This window comes from Chaetodon auriga, chromosome 22 (genome assembly GCF_051107435.1).
Source record: "Chaetodon auriga isolate fChaAug3 chromosome 22, fChaAug3.hap1, whole genome shotgun sequence".
NCBI lineage: Eukaryota > Metazoa > Chordata > Actinopteri > Chaetodontiformes > Chaetodontidae > Chaetodon > Chaetodon auriga.
Window position 1 is genome coordinate 6,120,453 of NC_135095.1, and position 13,955 is coordinate 6,134,407.

The following is a 13,955-nucleotide window of genomic DNA, read 5'->3' on the forward strand; positions in this document are numbered from 1 at the left end:
GGCAGGAAGTCCTGTGGAACATTTTACAGACAGCCATCCACTTCCTTCCTCCCATGAGCTCCCTCTTTCCCATCAGGCTGTGCTGCAGGCAGACAGTAAACTGTTGCTCTTCCTTTTGTCCCCTCTAGGCTGGATGGTGAAGGCATCGAGCTGCTGCTGTCTTTCCTCAAAGTGAGTGTTTACTTTCCTCCTAATACCCAGAATGCAATTGGCTCACTGCATTTCACACCTTTTTTTTTCCTTTCTTTTCATTTTCATGTTCTTATCTTGAAGCCCCATTAAACTAACATGGATTCAGTGCTCAATCAGTCAAACTTTTAATGATGAAAACAACACTATGAAAACTTTTCAAACATAAACATACACAAAACTCAGGATAAGCGCACCATTTTTAGTGTACTGTGAGGTAAGATCAGATAAAAATTCCCTGTCTTTCATGTTAAAACCGTCCTTAATAGATATATTTTGGAAATCCCTTCAGTACCAGGTGTAGACAGCAGGGGGCATAGCACTCTGTGGTTTCCCTTGCACAGTATGTCCAGTGAACATACACTGGGTTCCTGTTTCCGATGGTCTTGTTTTTTGTTAATTCATCACAGTTTATCTCACTCAATCGCTGATTGCAGACATGACACTCACAGCCTTGTCTGCTAAGATCACAGGACGCTTTATATCTCCTGCTTCTGTCCCCACAGTACGAATCCAAGAAGAGGATTTCAGCTGAAGAGGCTATGAAGCATTCCTACTTCAGGCAGCTCGGCATGAGGGTTCACACACTGCTCGAGAGTGAGCGCACACCCATAACTGATTCAAGCTGTCTTTCTTGGGCTCTCTTGCTTTTCTTCTTGTTTCCTGTCATTTGCTGTAGACTGAAGTTGTCCTCTGTGTTGTAGGTGTATCAATATTCACATTAAAGGAAGTGCAGCTGCAGAGAGACCCTGGCTACAGGAACTCCTCATACCCAGAGTCAGGTGGGTGCTGATCACATCCAGATGATTTCAGTGTTTAACCTTGTTAGATCTTTAGACAAAGAAATAAAGTTTTCTTCCATGATCGGGTGTGTGGCGATCATCACAAAGCAGGTTAAATGAGTGGTCAAACTTAAACAACAGGGAACGAGAACCTTTAGTTTCTTGCACGGTTCAGGCTTCAACAACACTGGATCCTACATTTCCCATAATGCAACATCTTTCATTTGACCCTCCCGGGCTCTTAAATGCCCACTTCTTGCAAACTTCACTCTTCCAGTTTGTAATGCAGCCTTCCTATAAAAACACTGTAAGTCTCACGCAAAACCCCAGATTACCCCAATGACATCATCAGGGTTATATTTTTTCACTGGTTTAGTAGGACTCCTACTTACAAGTAACGTGAACATCAGTGTAATGCTTTAAACTGCCTTAAAAAAATAATGATATGTTGAGCAATTGAGGCTGTATAGAGCGTCTTTAATGTAGAGCAAAGGCATTATGGGTATTGTATTTTTAGAGTCTGTCTTTTTCTTCCAGGTAACGGCAAGATCAACAGGAGGCAGAGCATGCTCTTCTAATCTCCGATGAAGAGGATTTTCAACCGCCCAACTTCTTCATCCCTTCCCACCAACCTCTCGCATGAGCCCACCTCCCATTGGAGTGACCCTCCCCTCTCCCCCTACCTGCACACACACACATAAACACGCACACACACACCCCTCTGAGCAAGTGACTCTGGGTTTGAATCTATTTGGAGACTGTGTTTATTTATTGGGGGGTGGGGTGAGGTTGAATTTTTTGCTGCTAAACTACTACTGTCTGTATTTAACACACCGCGTGCGTGCGTGTGTGTGCGTGTGCATGTGTTTGTGTGTACAAGATGTGAACTCGAGACGCCATGCACAGTTGAGCAGTCGGTAAGGTTACCATTGTTTTTCTTCTGACTACGATCCTCCGGCTTCGTTTGAGTTAGAATTCCACTGATGTTGATGTCGACGCTGTGATCCAAGTTGTTGTTCCTGTTGTGCTTGGAGACCGAATGCTTCAGTTTCTTCAGATTTTTTTTTTCGGAATACGTACACAGTATCTATATATATTTGGAGTTCATGTTTTGTTTTTCTTAGAGCTTCCATGACTGAACTCTTTCCAGGTTTAGAGACTGGGACGGTTAGATGATCTTAGTTGGGGAAAAACGGTTCCTCTGGATTCCTTGTCGTCATTTTTTTTTTTTTTTTTTTAAACATTTCAGTCAACTTTGCTTCCAGAGGCCCTGCTACCCTCTGGGGGGTTACTCTGAGTGGCAGAAAGCAGAACTGTGAGTGGATTACGGTGACAATTTTGGTCTGTGGGATAAAGAAGCACACAGAGTCCAATCAAACTGGGAGAACATGAAACCAGCTTTCGGTTCTTTTGTTCTTTTGCCCATTCTGGCTCAGCAACGGGACCAAAACTGAGGAGGAAGGGGGGAGGCTAACCGTTCAGAAGATGGCGAGAAGCACGGATTAAAGAGGAGAAATACTGGAGCTGAACAGGAAGTCATGTGACGTCCCACAGGAAGCCAGCAAGCCTTCCCTAAAACCCCTCACAAAACTGCCAGGACTTCAGTGCTTTTTTTTTTTAAAAAAATGCAAGCTACACTTTGTCGCTCTGTGTGCGTTTGGATTCTCACTGCAGTAACTCTTTGTTTTTAACTTGCACTTCAGTCTGTTTTTTTTAATTTTTTTTTTTTTTTTCTTGGAATCAGGGACCCGGGCCTCGACACGGCCGAGTTTACCCAGCAGTATTAAGATGTGTTCTCTGTGTCTGTGACCTTTGACCTCTCCGTGTGAAACAACGGCGTCAATGTGGCATGTTTTTTCGGAGGGGGTGGGGCGGCGCGGTCAGAAGCGAAAGGGTTGCTTTCCGCTTGCCGTCGGACCTGCTCTCTCCGGCGTTTGTACACAAGAAGAAAAAAAAGGTTTCAAATTGAAATTTTTGATTTAACTGCCCGCTGTGTTGTTTGCAACTTACAGTGATGCTACAGATGAAGCCATTAGAGAAATCTCACTTTTGACTGCATGTTTACTGAAGCAGGTGGAAGATCTCCCCAAAATCACTTAAATCACTGAAATGTCTACTGCTGTGCTTTGTAATCCTGGCTTAGTTAAGTAGCAGTGAGTATTTGTCTTATTCCTGTGGACCAACGAAGGTGTAGTCACCTCTTCTCTGCAGATGTTCCCAACAGCTGAAAGCAAGAAGTGTTTTGTGGCTTTAAAGGAACATTCTGCTGATTTGCATTCTTGCAAGACTTAGATGAGAATAACGATGTCAGTCTTGTCTGTGCAGCAATGAAGCTTTGTCTTAGTTTGGCTTAGCTGGACTATGTCTTAGGTGGGCATAGTAACTTCTTAGAGTCTTGCAGAGTCTTATGCTAAGCTAAGATATGCTAACCTGCTGCTGCCTCCCTCTAGATGTTTATTGTGCAGACTGGTATAGAGTGATATTGATCTTCTCATCTAACTTTTAGTAAAAAAGCTAATAAGTCTATTACCCAAAATGTCAAGGCTTGAGCTTAACATCATGTTTTAGGACTTTCAGAATCAGAAAGCAAGAACTGCCAGAGCTGCCATTTTATGCCAAAATTCGACAGTCACACAGGGACAAATCCACCATGGAAAAGGCAGAGAGCAATTTCTGCACTCACAGTAGCAAAAATAGAACTGAGTGCAGTGCAGGAGCTTCTGCACTGAAAACACCAGGAATTCATCGCATATCACAGGTTGCCTACATGATAGTGTGGGAAGATCTGAGGGAGATCTTCTAGTTACTGCGGCTCTTTTGCTCAACATCTACATGAGAATTTCACATTTGCTGAGATTTAAAGGATTTGAGCAACACTAGAGTCCTCTGAACAGATTGGGTAGAACGTGCTAGAAAGGTGCTAGAGGCACTACTAATGCTTGACAGTCTTTAAAGGCTGAGAGAATTAATGTAATAAGCATTAACTTAAACACAGTTTGCAGAAAAGAGCGTAATAATCCTGTAAATCCTGGCGACAAAACCATACCTGTAGTCAGGTGGTTTGGTCGGGGTTACATTCCCAGCAGCATAGAAGCCACTGAATGTTACAGGAATACCACAGGCAGCAGTGTGTCCCTATGATCCTCGCTCTCCTCTGTGACTACGTTGCTACTTGTCACTTTGATCGTGAGTATTTAAAGTATATAGTTTGGAGAATATTATCGGTGTAAATGACAGAAGGGCGGGACCATTACAAATCCGTCTGCTGCTTCAGCACCACGGACAGCACCACGGATTCATCAATACACACTGACGAGTGGTATTCCAGAGGCATGGTCATAACTTGCATAAATCCTCAGTTAGATAAAGGATCAATAAGTCAGGCAGACTAGACTAACATTCATCTAAACAACTCCTCTGGAGGAGAGGAAGATGGCATCCCTGCTCATCCTCGCTTAAATTGCCCACTGTTTATATTAATGGCAGACATGCTGTATTACATTGACCCACTGCCTCATGATTTCTCCCTGGGTAGCTTTAAAATGGGGAAACTTTCTCCTCATTGTATTTCACAAAAACATCTGTGTTTGGATGTTTCACTGCCAAAAAAAAAGCAGTTTTTTTTCACTTTATAACAAACATGAGAATGCAGGATTATTCCACTGTTAACTGCAAACAGTGTTTCTGCTAATAGCAGTTTTCTTTTTTTTTTACATGAACAACAGTGACATGCATGAAAGTAGATTTCTACAATGGCTAAATATTTGTCATTGTACAACTTTTTCAAATGTATGAATGAATTTCTGTGAACATGTCTGAACGTGCGTGTGTATGTGCGTGCGTGTGTGCGTGCGTGTGTGCGCCTGATGCATGGAAGGCCTGCTGTGTTGTGAATTCGACCTCTCTGAAACACTGAGCTGCCGGTCAACAGTTGGTGTGTGACTCTTTTTACTGGAACTATTTATTTCTCATAACCATCGAAAGTAAATTTAATCTGTTTCATAAACAGTCTGGGATTCATTCTTTGAGCGGTGATTCACAACTTGAGGTATTATAGTTTGAAACTTCTAAAAAGTTATTCATTTTATTCCAAAAAGTTCTCAACAAAAACAGCAAAACACAAGCAAATCAGTGAGAATACATTTCCATTAATTTCTCTATAAAAATAACCAGGAACAACTTTACAGAAAAAAAAGGCTTTTGTGCAATTTTGACCTGGAATGTCTAGTAAAACCTGGTTTAAAGCTTAATACAACACACATCTTAAAATATTGAAGGCACGGCTGGTACAAGGCTTAAAAAGACAGTGCATTAACAAAAAAAAAAAAAAAAAAAAAAAGCATTGAACTATACAGAAATTTTAAAAAGTTCACAGCGTCAAGTCAAAGCAATATAGAGGACAAAGTAAAGATTTGTCCAGCGTTCGGCGCACTGGCTAGCATGCGCTCTGCTAGGAGTCAGTGAGGGATTCATCTCGCGGCCACACTCTAGATCTGGACAAATGGATATCAAGTGTAAAATGAGATGAGATTTAACATGAGATGAGAAACTTGACCCTCAGTCACTTTCTTTGCATGTAAAGAAATTCAGAAGCTTTTCCATCTTGAAAAGAGGAAAACCCCAAACACGAATGCAAAGAACACACAAAGAAATGTCTAATGCGGATACTCTTCTCAGAGAGCAAAGCTTCAGAGTGAAGCTCCTGTTTCTTCAGGTTATAAATGCAAAGGAACAGGTTTCAGATCAGAAATAGAACTCAGAGGAAATCCAACTCCTGTGCCATTCATCATCAGTTTAATGCCGATTGGCTCGGTGCTGATCTGGCCTAGGTCGGCCCGGTTTAGCCCAGCTCGCTCCCGGAGCTCGGGGTGGCATCAGGACTTGTGGGAGCTGGAGGAGAGCAGCAGAGAGGAGGGGGCGTCCATGCTGGTTAAAGGCACGGGGATGGGTCCATTCAGCAGTGAGGGGAACTGCAGCAGGACAGTTAGAGTTAGAGGAGGAGACCACAACTCATTTAATCCAGTGACACAGAGCTTCACAAGAGAAACCTGGAATACTTCAGCTTGATTTTAAGAAGTTTAAGAATGTCAAAGAGAAATGTGCAATGTTTGGTATTACTATTCAAGTTCCTATGTGGAGAATTAGTTAGGGATTATAGCCTCTTGAATGCTGTGGAACACACTGATGCTAGCTTAAGTGAGAAATGTTCAAATCTGACACAATGGGCATTAAAGAGGATTGATATGGTTAAATGACTTAAGTCATTGCGAGTTCACACTGATTTAAACTATATGGTTGTTTTAAATGGCGTAATTAATTTCTCGATCATTAAAAGAAAATCGATCAGTCCCACCGCCCATACAACACCAACGATGTTGCATCCATACTGTCAACAGTAACGTCAAGGTTCATCAGTGCTTTCACAGAATTATTTCTGCAAAAAGACGAGGAAATTTACGTTCTGCCTGAGCTGACATCAGCTGATTTCTCTATTTTCTGCCGCTCTCTAGTCTGCCTGCTGCTGCGTCACAGAGTGCACTTTTGCTTTTATAACGCTGTGGGGACCTACCCTCATACCTATGTTACGAGGACCAACCCGTGTTGTGGGGACCAAAGCTGGTCATTAGATGCTTAAGTTTAGTTTATTTTGGGGTTGTGTGTGTGTGTCTGTGTCGGAGAGTTGACATGGGTGGGAGGGGCTCCTGACCAACCAGCCCTCTCCCTTTCCCCCTAGCCAACAGGAAGTTGCCCCCTCTTCTTGTCCACACCAGAACGGAAACATCTGTAGCTTATTTTGAAACCCTGGCACACTGCGAATCACACATACGCCAGCAGACACACACACACAACTGTATGAAAACAACCTTCGAGGTAAATCTGCGGTGTGAAATGAAAGATCCTGTAGTTATGAGGGAGGGATCTGCAGTAAATAGAGATTCATAGGCAGACAGAGATTTTGTATCTATCACCATCAGAGCAAGCCGGTGTTTTCTCTGACAGGCAGGTATAGAAAATAAAGGTTCGTTTGTCCCTTTGACACAGAACTGAAAGCTTTAGGGGTTATTTTAGAGCACATTTTACATAATTATCCATGAAAGTATTTTCCAGCATTACAGGGACAAAGTTGGAGCTCACAGTATTTTTCGTGTGTGTATGAATACATGGTGTCTGTTACCTGAAAGAGGGAGGCATGGCTCTGCAGTTGGGCAGGACTGAGGGGTCCTACAGGACTCAGGCTGGACCAGAAATGGATATTGGAGAGTAGAGGACTGGGAGCGAGCAGCAGACCAGACGGAGTCTGCATTGACAAAACCCAAAATGAAATGTCAGAGGATAAATAGACAGGGATGGAGATGATGGTATTTATTCTGGCAATAAGTCCTCAGAGTTCTACATAGTCTGTGGTGAAGCTGTCATATCATTCAGTCTCACCCAGAGCTCGAAGCCAAGTCTGCCCTCTAGTGAACTCATGTCTACCAGACTGACTGACTTGGCAGACGGACTCCCTGCAGGTCAGGAAGCTGCACTCACACGGATTCATGAAATATATTTTCTCCTGTCTCTTCATATTTAACTAAGGCCAGTTTGGTTTTCATTCTGGCTCTGGCGCGAGAACAGAAGACTCCATTCAATCACGACAATAAGTAACTAAAAGTAACGACAGTTTCTTAAGTGTGTTTCTGTTTACCCTCTCACTGCAAAGATAAAGATTTATTTTGGTCTTGCTTCAATTTTTCTTTTAACTACGCTTTACATAATGCACAAGCTTAATTCTTTAAAATCTTTAAAAAGGCACATGGGTGGCCTAATGGTTCAAGGTGGTGGCCTCGTTTCCTGTCATCTGTCTATGATCGACTTTCTAATAAGGGCGTAAAATGAACTAAAAATGTTAGAGAATTTGTTTTTCATGGCAGCGAATGGTGCCAAACTCTTGCTGTAATGAGGCACAGGGCTGTGCTTTAGCTATATCCATCATTCCTTTCTTTGGTCACTCACTTACTTTTGCTTATCCAAAACAGTTTGGGATGTTTTGACTGTTGTTTCTGGTTTACCAGCCGGATCGAGCTCTCAGCTTGAGTAGCAGGATACCACTGTAGGCCATCAAAGACCAGCAACCACTGTAGACTGGTTTCTGGTGGACAACAGGGTCAACTGCAGGGACTGTTTTATAATGTAGCAGCTAAAATCAGAAGCACATCTGTCCTGGGGAAAGTTCATCAAAGGTTTGTGAATTCTTGCAGATTCCTGTGGTGGATAATGGACTGTGGACACTTAACCAACTGCTCAGGTGTTCCTTGCAAACACTTCATCATACACTTCTTGGGTTTAGCATGCACTTTTATTTTCCATCAATTCTGTACTGTACACTTAGCAGCCTGTCATTGCTCAGTCTGGATAAAAGCGTGTGCCGAATGAATGCAGTCAGAATGTCCTGGTTCGGTCAGTGCGTTCCTGCCAGTGAATCAGGAGCTTCAGGAACATATGGCTTCACTTATGAACCTCCTCCCTCCCTCGTCCTCTCCCGTCTTTCCGCTCACCTCTTTCCATCTCCTGCCTGTCTACAAGTTTAACTTTCTTCATTCCCCAAAAAACTGACACACCAACTTTTTCCTTTCCTCTTTTCTCTGACTCTGTCCTCACCTGAAACCACCTGTATTTACAGATGGACTGTGTGTGGGTGCAGTGGTGTTAATACATGTGTTATGTATCATGTTGTACCTGTGCAGTGAAGAAGGCAGGGGTCAGGGACCCTGAAGGCAGCGCTGGGCTGTTGAGAGCAATGGAGACGAGGTCACTTCCTGTCAGGAGGAGGGAGGAGGTGGAGAGTTCCAAGCCTTTGGGTTTTCTGCTTTTCAAAGGTGCACTACTGACCAATCCCCTCCTCTCTGGCGTTGTCGTGCTTTGTGACCTTACTCTCTCCCTCTGACCAGATGACAGGTTTAGAGGTTGAGCGCTCTGCTCCAACTCACCAGTCTCTGAGCTCTGGCCCCGCCCCCTCCACGATATGTGTGCGGGGCTCTGTGACGGGGAGGAGGAGCAGGAGGAAAGGCGGGCTTGCTGAGGAGACGGCCTGGAAGAATGGGAGGTCTCAGTCGAGGACGGGGGTGGGGTGGATGGTAGGGAGGAGTGGCCGTGATTGGTTATGAATCGGATGACAGACGAGCTGTCATCGTGGTGATCGGATCTGGGCTCCATCTTAATCGGATGGTGAGGTTCTAAGGAGTGTTGCAGGGAACTGATGGTGAAGGAGGAGTACAGGCCGGAGCGTAGGTATTGGTTTCGCCCACCCCCATCCTCGTCTTCAGCTTCAGGCTCTGATGTCGCACCACCGCTTTCCTCACAGCTCCGGCCCGACTCCACCACCGCAGGGTCCATCTTCAGGATCTCAGGGAACGACACAAACCTGTAGACGAACTTCTGGCCGATCACCTTCTTGATAATGTTCTACAGAGGAAAGAAGAGTTCTTATTTTAAACCCTTTTATTAACATTATGGTGTGTTGATTTCAAGTGGGTTTCATGGCCCTAACGACATAAACACTTAGACTGTTCAACAGTGTATTTTGAAATGTATATGTTGCATACTTTGTCATAGTAATAGCGCAGGGCTCTGCTCAGCTTGTCATAATTCATGTTGGTCTTGTTCTTGCGCAGCCCCCAGAGCTTGGCCACTTCCTCTGACTTAAGCAGCTTGAACTCGCCGTCGTTGGACGTCCAGCAGATTAGATGTTTGTGGCTTTGGTCAAGCAGCAGCTGCAACAGGAACTGCCAGAGTGTGATGGAACTCTCCATGACGGGATGACAGCAGAGACACAGGCAACCTGCAGGGGAGAATCAAGACTTAATGAAGTCAGTTCTACAAGCACAAATTGCTTTACACTCTCAAGAACAGTAAATTAGCTAAAAGATGCTAAAATGCTCTGCTGGCTGAGGGAAACTGCAGAGTTAGGTGATAACTACATGCAGATTTGTCAATATGAGCAATGCCTTAAACATTACACATAGTGCTTTGATCCAGTGCTATTCCAAAACTATTAATTAGTCCATCTTAAAATTCTCTGTTTGTAAAAATCATACATTTCTGTTTTGTGCATAAAACCTGCTGTGGAAATTGTTGCAGATTAAAGATGTACATGCAGCTCAGGAGATCAATTCTCTGACTGTTTAGGGCATCAGACACCAGAAAAGTCATAAAAAAAGAAGGAAGGAAAGAAAGGAAGGAGGGTAGGTGGGCAGGGAGGAGCAGGAAATGTCAACGTCAACACAAATGTGAACCACGATGTTTCCGCTGATGCAAAGTCCACTAAAAACCACAAGCATAACAGTGCTGACCAGCCCCCCACCCCCAAAACTGGGAATTTCCTGAACCACTGAACAGACAACAACACACACATACAAACAACACCAAAGCCTCTAATCCACTGTGACCTGACCTTTTCGGACCTTTTTGGTTCATGAACAAAGTAAGTAATCTACATCACGCATAAGAATATGAATTCATGCTCTTCTGCCTGATGGGCACACAGACTTTGGCTGCCATCCAAAACAGGCGGCAGCAGTAGTAAACACAAACTGCCATTGATGCTCACACTTGATTGTGTGCCCTTACTTCACCTCCTTATCTTGGAAAGAGCAGGTTTTATGTATAGATGAGCGAAAAATTAAAAGAAAAAGAAAACATAACAAATTGAGATTCTTCCATTCAGGGCACATATGGGGTCAGTGGATGCTTGCCCCTGCTTGCCAAACCAGTTCACACAATGCTGATTAAGGCTATCACTGCCAGGTAAATCTCTCAGTAAAACCAGGTAAATTTCAGACTTATTAAATCTGGTGTTTTCACATCTAACTCTATGAATCGAACCAGAGTCGGTGATTGTTGGAGCATTGGACGGTTTTGATCAGTTTTATTTTGTATCTGTCGAGTTTGAATGAAGCGAAGTTTTACGATGAGTTAAATTGGCAATTAAGCTCGACTTAGTTTAATAAAAGAGAGGAACTCGAAATCAGAAGGTGTACGGTTGTATTTTTTTGTTTATAAGGAATATAGGTGTATGAATATTTCCTTTCTTTATATATATATTTTTTTATTTTTTTTTTGTTTGTTTATTTATTAGAATAAAAAAGTTTGCATACATCTTCCAGCTGAAAATACTGAGGGGTCTATTATCAGACATTGTACCTTTAAGCATCTGCATGCATATTGTTCAAATGATACTAAACTCAGGGATGTAGTGAAGTTGAATATGTTTGATCTCACCTTTATTTACAAAACTGGGTCCCTTAAGGACATAGAATACATAGTGTTTTTTTTTTTTTTTTTGTAGTTAGAATTGCACTTTTTAAAATCGTCTTGTTATTTCACCTTTATATCTCCATACACTCGATCGCTTATGTGTGTGTGTGTGTGTGTGTGTGTGTGAGAGAGAGAGAGAGAGAGAGAGAGAGAGAGAGAGAGAGAGAGGGACAGACATTGGTTGGCTTTTGGACGTTTCCATGGTGATAAAGCAGGATGTGGTCAGTGACCTTCTGCCAAGACAAGCATGGGTATAACCGATGTGTTTACCTGGAAACCACTGACTGTCTTTGAGCGTCTGCCTGGCTGTTTCTCTGTCTCCTTTGCTTTTCCTCTCTCTCTCTTTCTCTCTCTCAAATTAATTTACAAGGCGCCTTATTGGCAGGAAATACAAAACTACTTACTGCCAAAAGAAAAACAACAAATAACTCACCATAACCAGATTTAATTTGCAATCATGACGACATGACAGCAGTGACTTTGCAGTTGCACCAGGAATCAACCACAACCACATCTGCCTCAACAGTGGAGAAACATTGGAGCCAAGGACCTCAAACATTGCTCCCAGAAGCGATGCTTACTCTACCAACTTCATAATAACATGTGGTTCAGTAATACCAGAATAATCAGCCACTAATTCAATATAAATATACAGTGTGCATCTCTCTTTTTCCTCTGTCTTTAAAAAGAGACCATCCAGCAGAAAGGGGAAAGTGTATGTGGTGCAAACAATGACCCATCACCATGAACACAACACATATCCCCTCACTTCCCTTTTCCTGCATGTGTGTGTGTGTGTGTGTGTGTGTGTTTGTGTGTGTGTTAAGTGACGGAAGAAGTGTAGTGCTGTCTCTCTGTCCACATTGAGGACTTCCTGTCATTCTGCTTCAGGGGCGTCTTCCCGGAGAAAGGCCTCGCCTCTCTGGGAGGTAGGACGTCCTGTTACTGAGAACCACCAGGAACACACACACACCTCATGCTTCTTTATTTGTATAGAGATCTTGTATGGACTGTTAACACTTAGTGGATGCAAAAGTTTCTCTTTAAGAGTAACATCTCAACACACACACACACACGTACATTTGCGGATCCATGATAACATATGGAGAATGCATTTATGTCCTGATGCCAGACTCTGTTTGATCTATATTCACCCTGTGACATTTCGCTCTTAACAAGTCTGGACTGGAGACTAATAAAGCAGTCCAGCTCTCAGAGATACAGCTTAGAGTTTGACAATTTGTGAACTTTAAGTGTAAGTTAACAAGTTAGAAATGACCCATACCTGAATATTCCCCTTCCCCAGATGGCAATCTAATAGATAAACACTCCAGTGTACTTTGGACTTCCAAGATCTTCAGTCAAACAGAAACAAACTAAACCAAAAAGCCGCACATGATTCTACATCCATTTTCTCTGGGTTAGTTATTTCTTATTTTTGGAAGAGTGTGTGTGTGTGTGTGTGTGTGTGTGTGTGTGTGTGTGTGGAGAGGGAGGGGGGTTCTGCTGGAACTCAACTGGTTCTTTGTTTTGCACCAGTGACTCATTTTCAAGATGTTGTCTGCTGCCAGCTTCAATCCGGAAGCGCATGGCAATTAGTCTGCGAGGTCCAGACAAACCAGAAAGTCTACTACTACATTTTTAAAGGAGCCACGGCTACTTTTTCCGCTGTGGCTGGTACACTAACCTCTTTTTTTGCATTAGTATTGTTATTTTTCCTAATGTAGTGAAACAAAATTGGGGCAACTTTACGGGGCCAAAGCGCGGAACGCATACGGCTTTAACACCTTTTACGCACAGCATTAACGCTTTTTACGCACAGGTTTAACACTTTACGCGCAGCTTCAGTGTGGTTTTTAAGCTGACATTGAATATGTGAACCTGATCAGGTTTCAGCAAATTCAACAAGAGTTAATATAAGTCCGCTTCTGTGTCTCTGTCATGTACGAATGCCTCCAAAAAGTTGAAAGTAGAAGGAAACTTAAACTCGCACCTACCCTGCTGTAGACGGCCGCTGCTCCTCTGTCCGTCTGCCCTGCGTGATTGTGTGTTTGTCTTAAAGCGGAGTGTGTGTGTTGGGCTCCATGCTGCGGCTGCTGCTCTCTGAAAGCGGATCCGCAGCTTTTCTCTCTCCTGCCTCAGAACAGGAAGTCGGGACGCGCAGACGGAGAACCGGCGCACTTCCTTTGGCGCAGTATTCCCGTCTGTGTAAACACGCATACACACATGCACGCGCGTGCGCACTCACGCAGAATCTCTATTTCCCATAAACACACCCCCTCCTTTAAACCACTCTCTCACACGCTCACACACACACACACACGCCCGAGGTACGCGCAGTACGCACACATTTTTTTAGACCTGCACACACCTTAACTCATGCACGGAAATGGCCTACAGGCCGACGAGCTCATTTTTTTCTCCACTTCTCTCTCTCTCTCTCTCTCTCTCTCTCTCTCTCTCTCTCTCTCTCTCTCTCTCACACACACACACACACACACACAAAAATTGCAATTCCGACTTTCCGACAACACACAGCGCTGAGCCAACTGACAACTGACGTCACCTTCTTCCTGCTCACCGGGAGGGGTTCCTGTTCTTACACACACACACACACACACACACACACACACACACACACACACACACACACATTGCCTTGTGCTATCTTTAAATATTTATTAGTTT

The 13,955-nt window shown here is 43.4% G+C and overlaps 2 protein-coding genes across 3 annotated transcripts in view; one reads left to right on the forward strand and one right to left on the reverse strand.

Moving 5' to 3' along the window:
- cdk17 (cyclin dependent kinase 17) overlaps positions 1-4,977 on the forward strand; it is a 34,069-nt gene extending 29,092 nt beyond the window's left edge. The window contains exons 14-17 of the mRNA XM_076722862.1: positions 129-171; positions 696-786; positions 894-971; positions 1,509-4,977. Coding sequence (XP_076578977.1) covers positions 129-171; positions 696-786; positions 894-971; positions 1,509-1,549 — 253 coding nt within the window. The 3' untranslated portion in view covers positions 1,550-4,977. The remainder of the gene's footprint in view (positions 1-128; positions 172-695; positions 787-893; positions 972-1,508) is intronic.
- Positions 4,978-5,038: 61 nt separating this feature from the next.
- On the reverse strand, positions 5,039-13,591 carry elk3 (ETS transcription factor ELK3). Of its 2 annotated transcripts, none has more exons than XM_076722863.1 (5): positions 13,265-13,591; positions 9,557-9,792; positions 8,691-9,416; positions 7,147-7,269; positions 5,039-5,941 (listed from the first exon to the last, which is right to left on the reverse strand). In XM_076722863.1, exons 1-5 carry the CDS (start codon positions 13,485-13,487, stop codon positions 5,846-5,848), a joined length of 1,404 nt encoding a protein of 467 aa, XP_076578978.1. In that variant the 5' UTR covers positions 13,488-13,591; the 3' UTR covers positions 5,039-5,845. The 2 variants fall into 2 exon arrangements, with proteins under 2 accessions (XP_076578978.1, XP_076578980.1); XM_076722865.1 differs by having other exon boundaries at positions 5,042-5,941; positions 13,261-13,316.
- Between the last annotated feature and the right edge of the window lie 364 nt (positions 13,592-13,955).

Coding starts and splice junctions, on each gene's coding strand:
- elk3 (XM_076722863.1), bottom strand. CDS start 13,487: ATGCGTGTTTACACAGACGGGAATACTGCGCCAAAGGAAGTGCGCCGG. Junction 9,793..13,264: donor CAGCGGCCGTCTACAGCAGG/GTAGGTGCGAGT, acceptor TCTCCCCTGCAG/GTTGCCTGTGTCTCTGCTGT. Junction 5,942..7,146: donor GCCATGCCTCCCTCTTTCAG/GTAACAGACACC, acceptor GTCCTGCTGCAG/TTCCCCTCACTGCTGAATGG.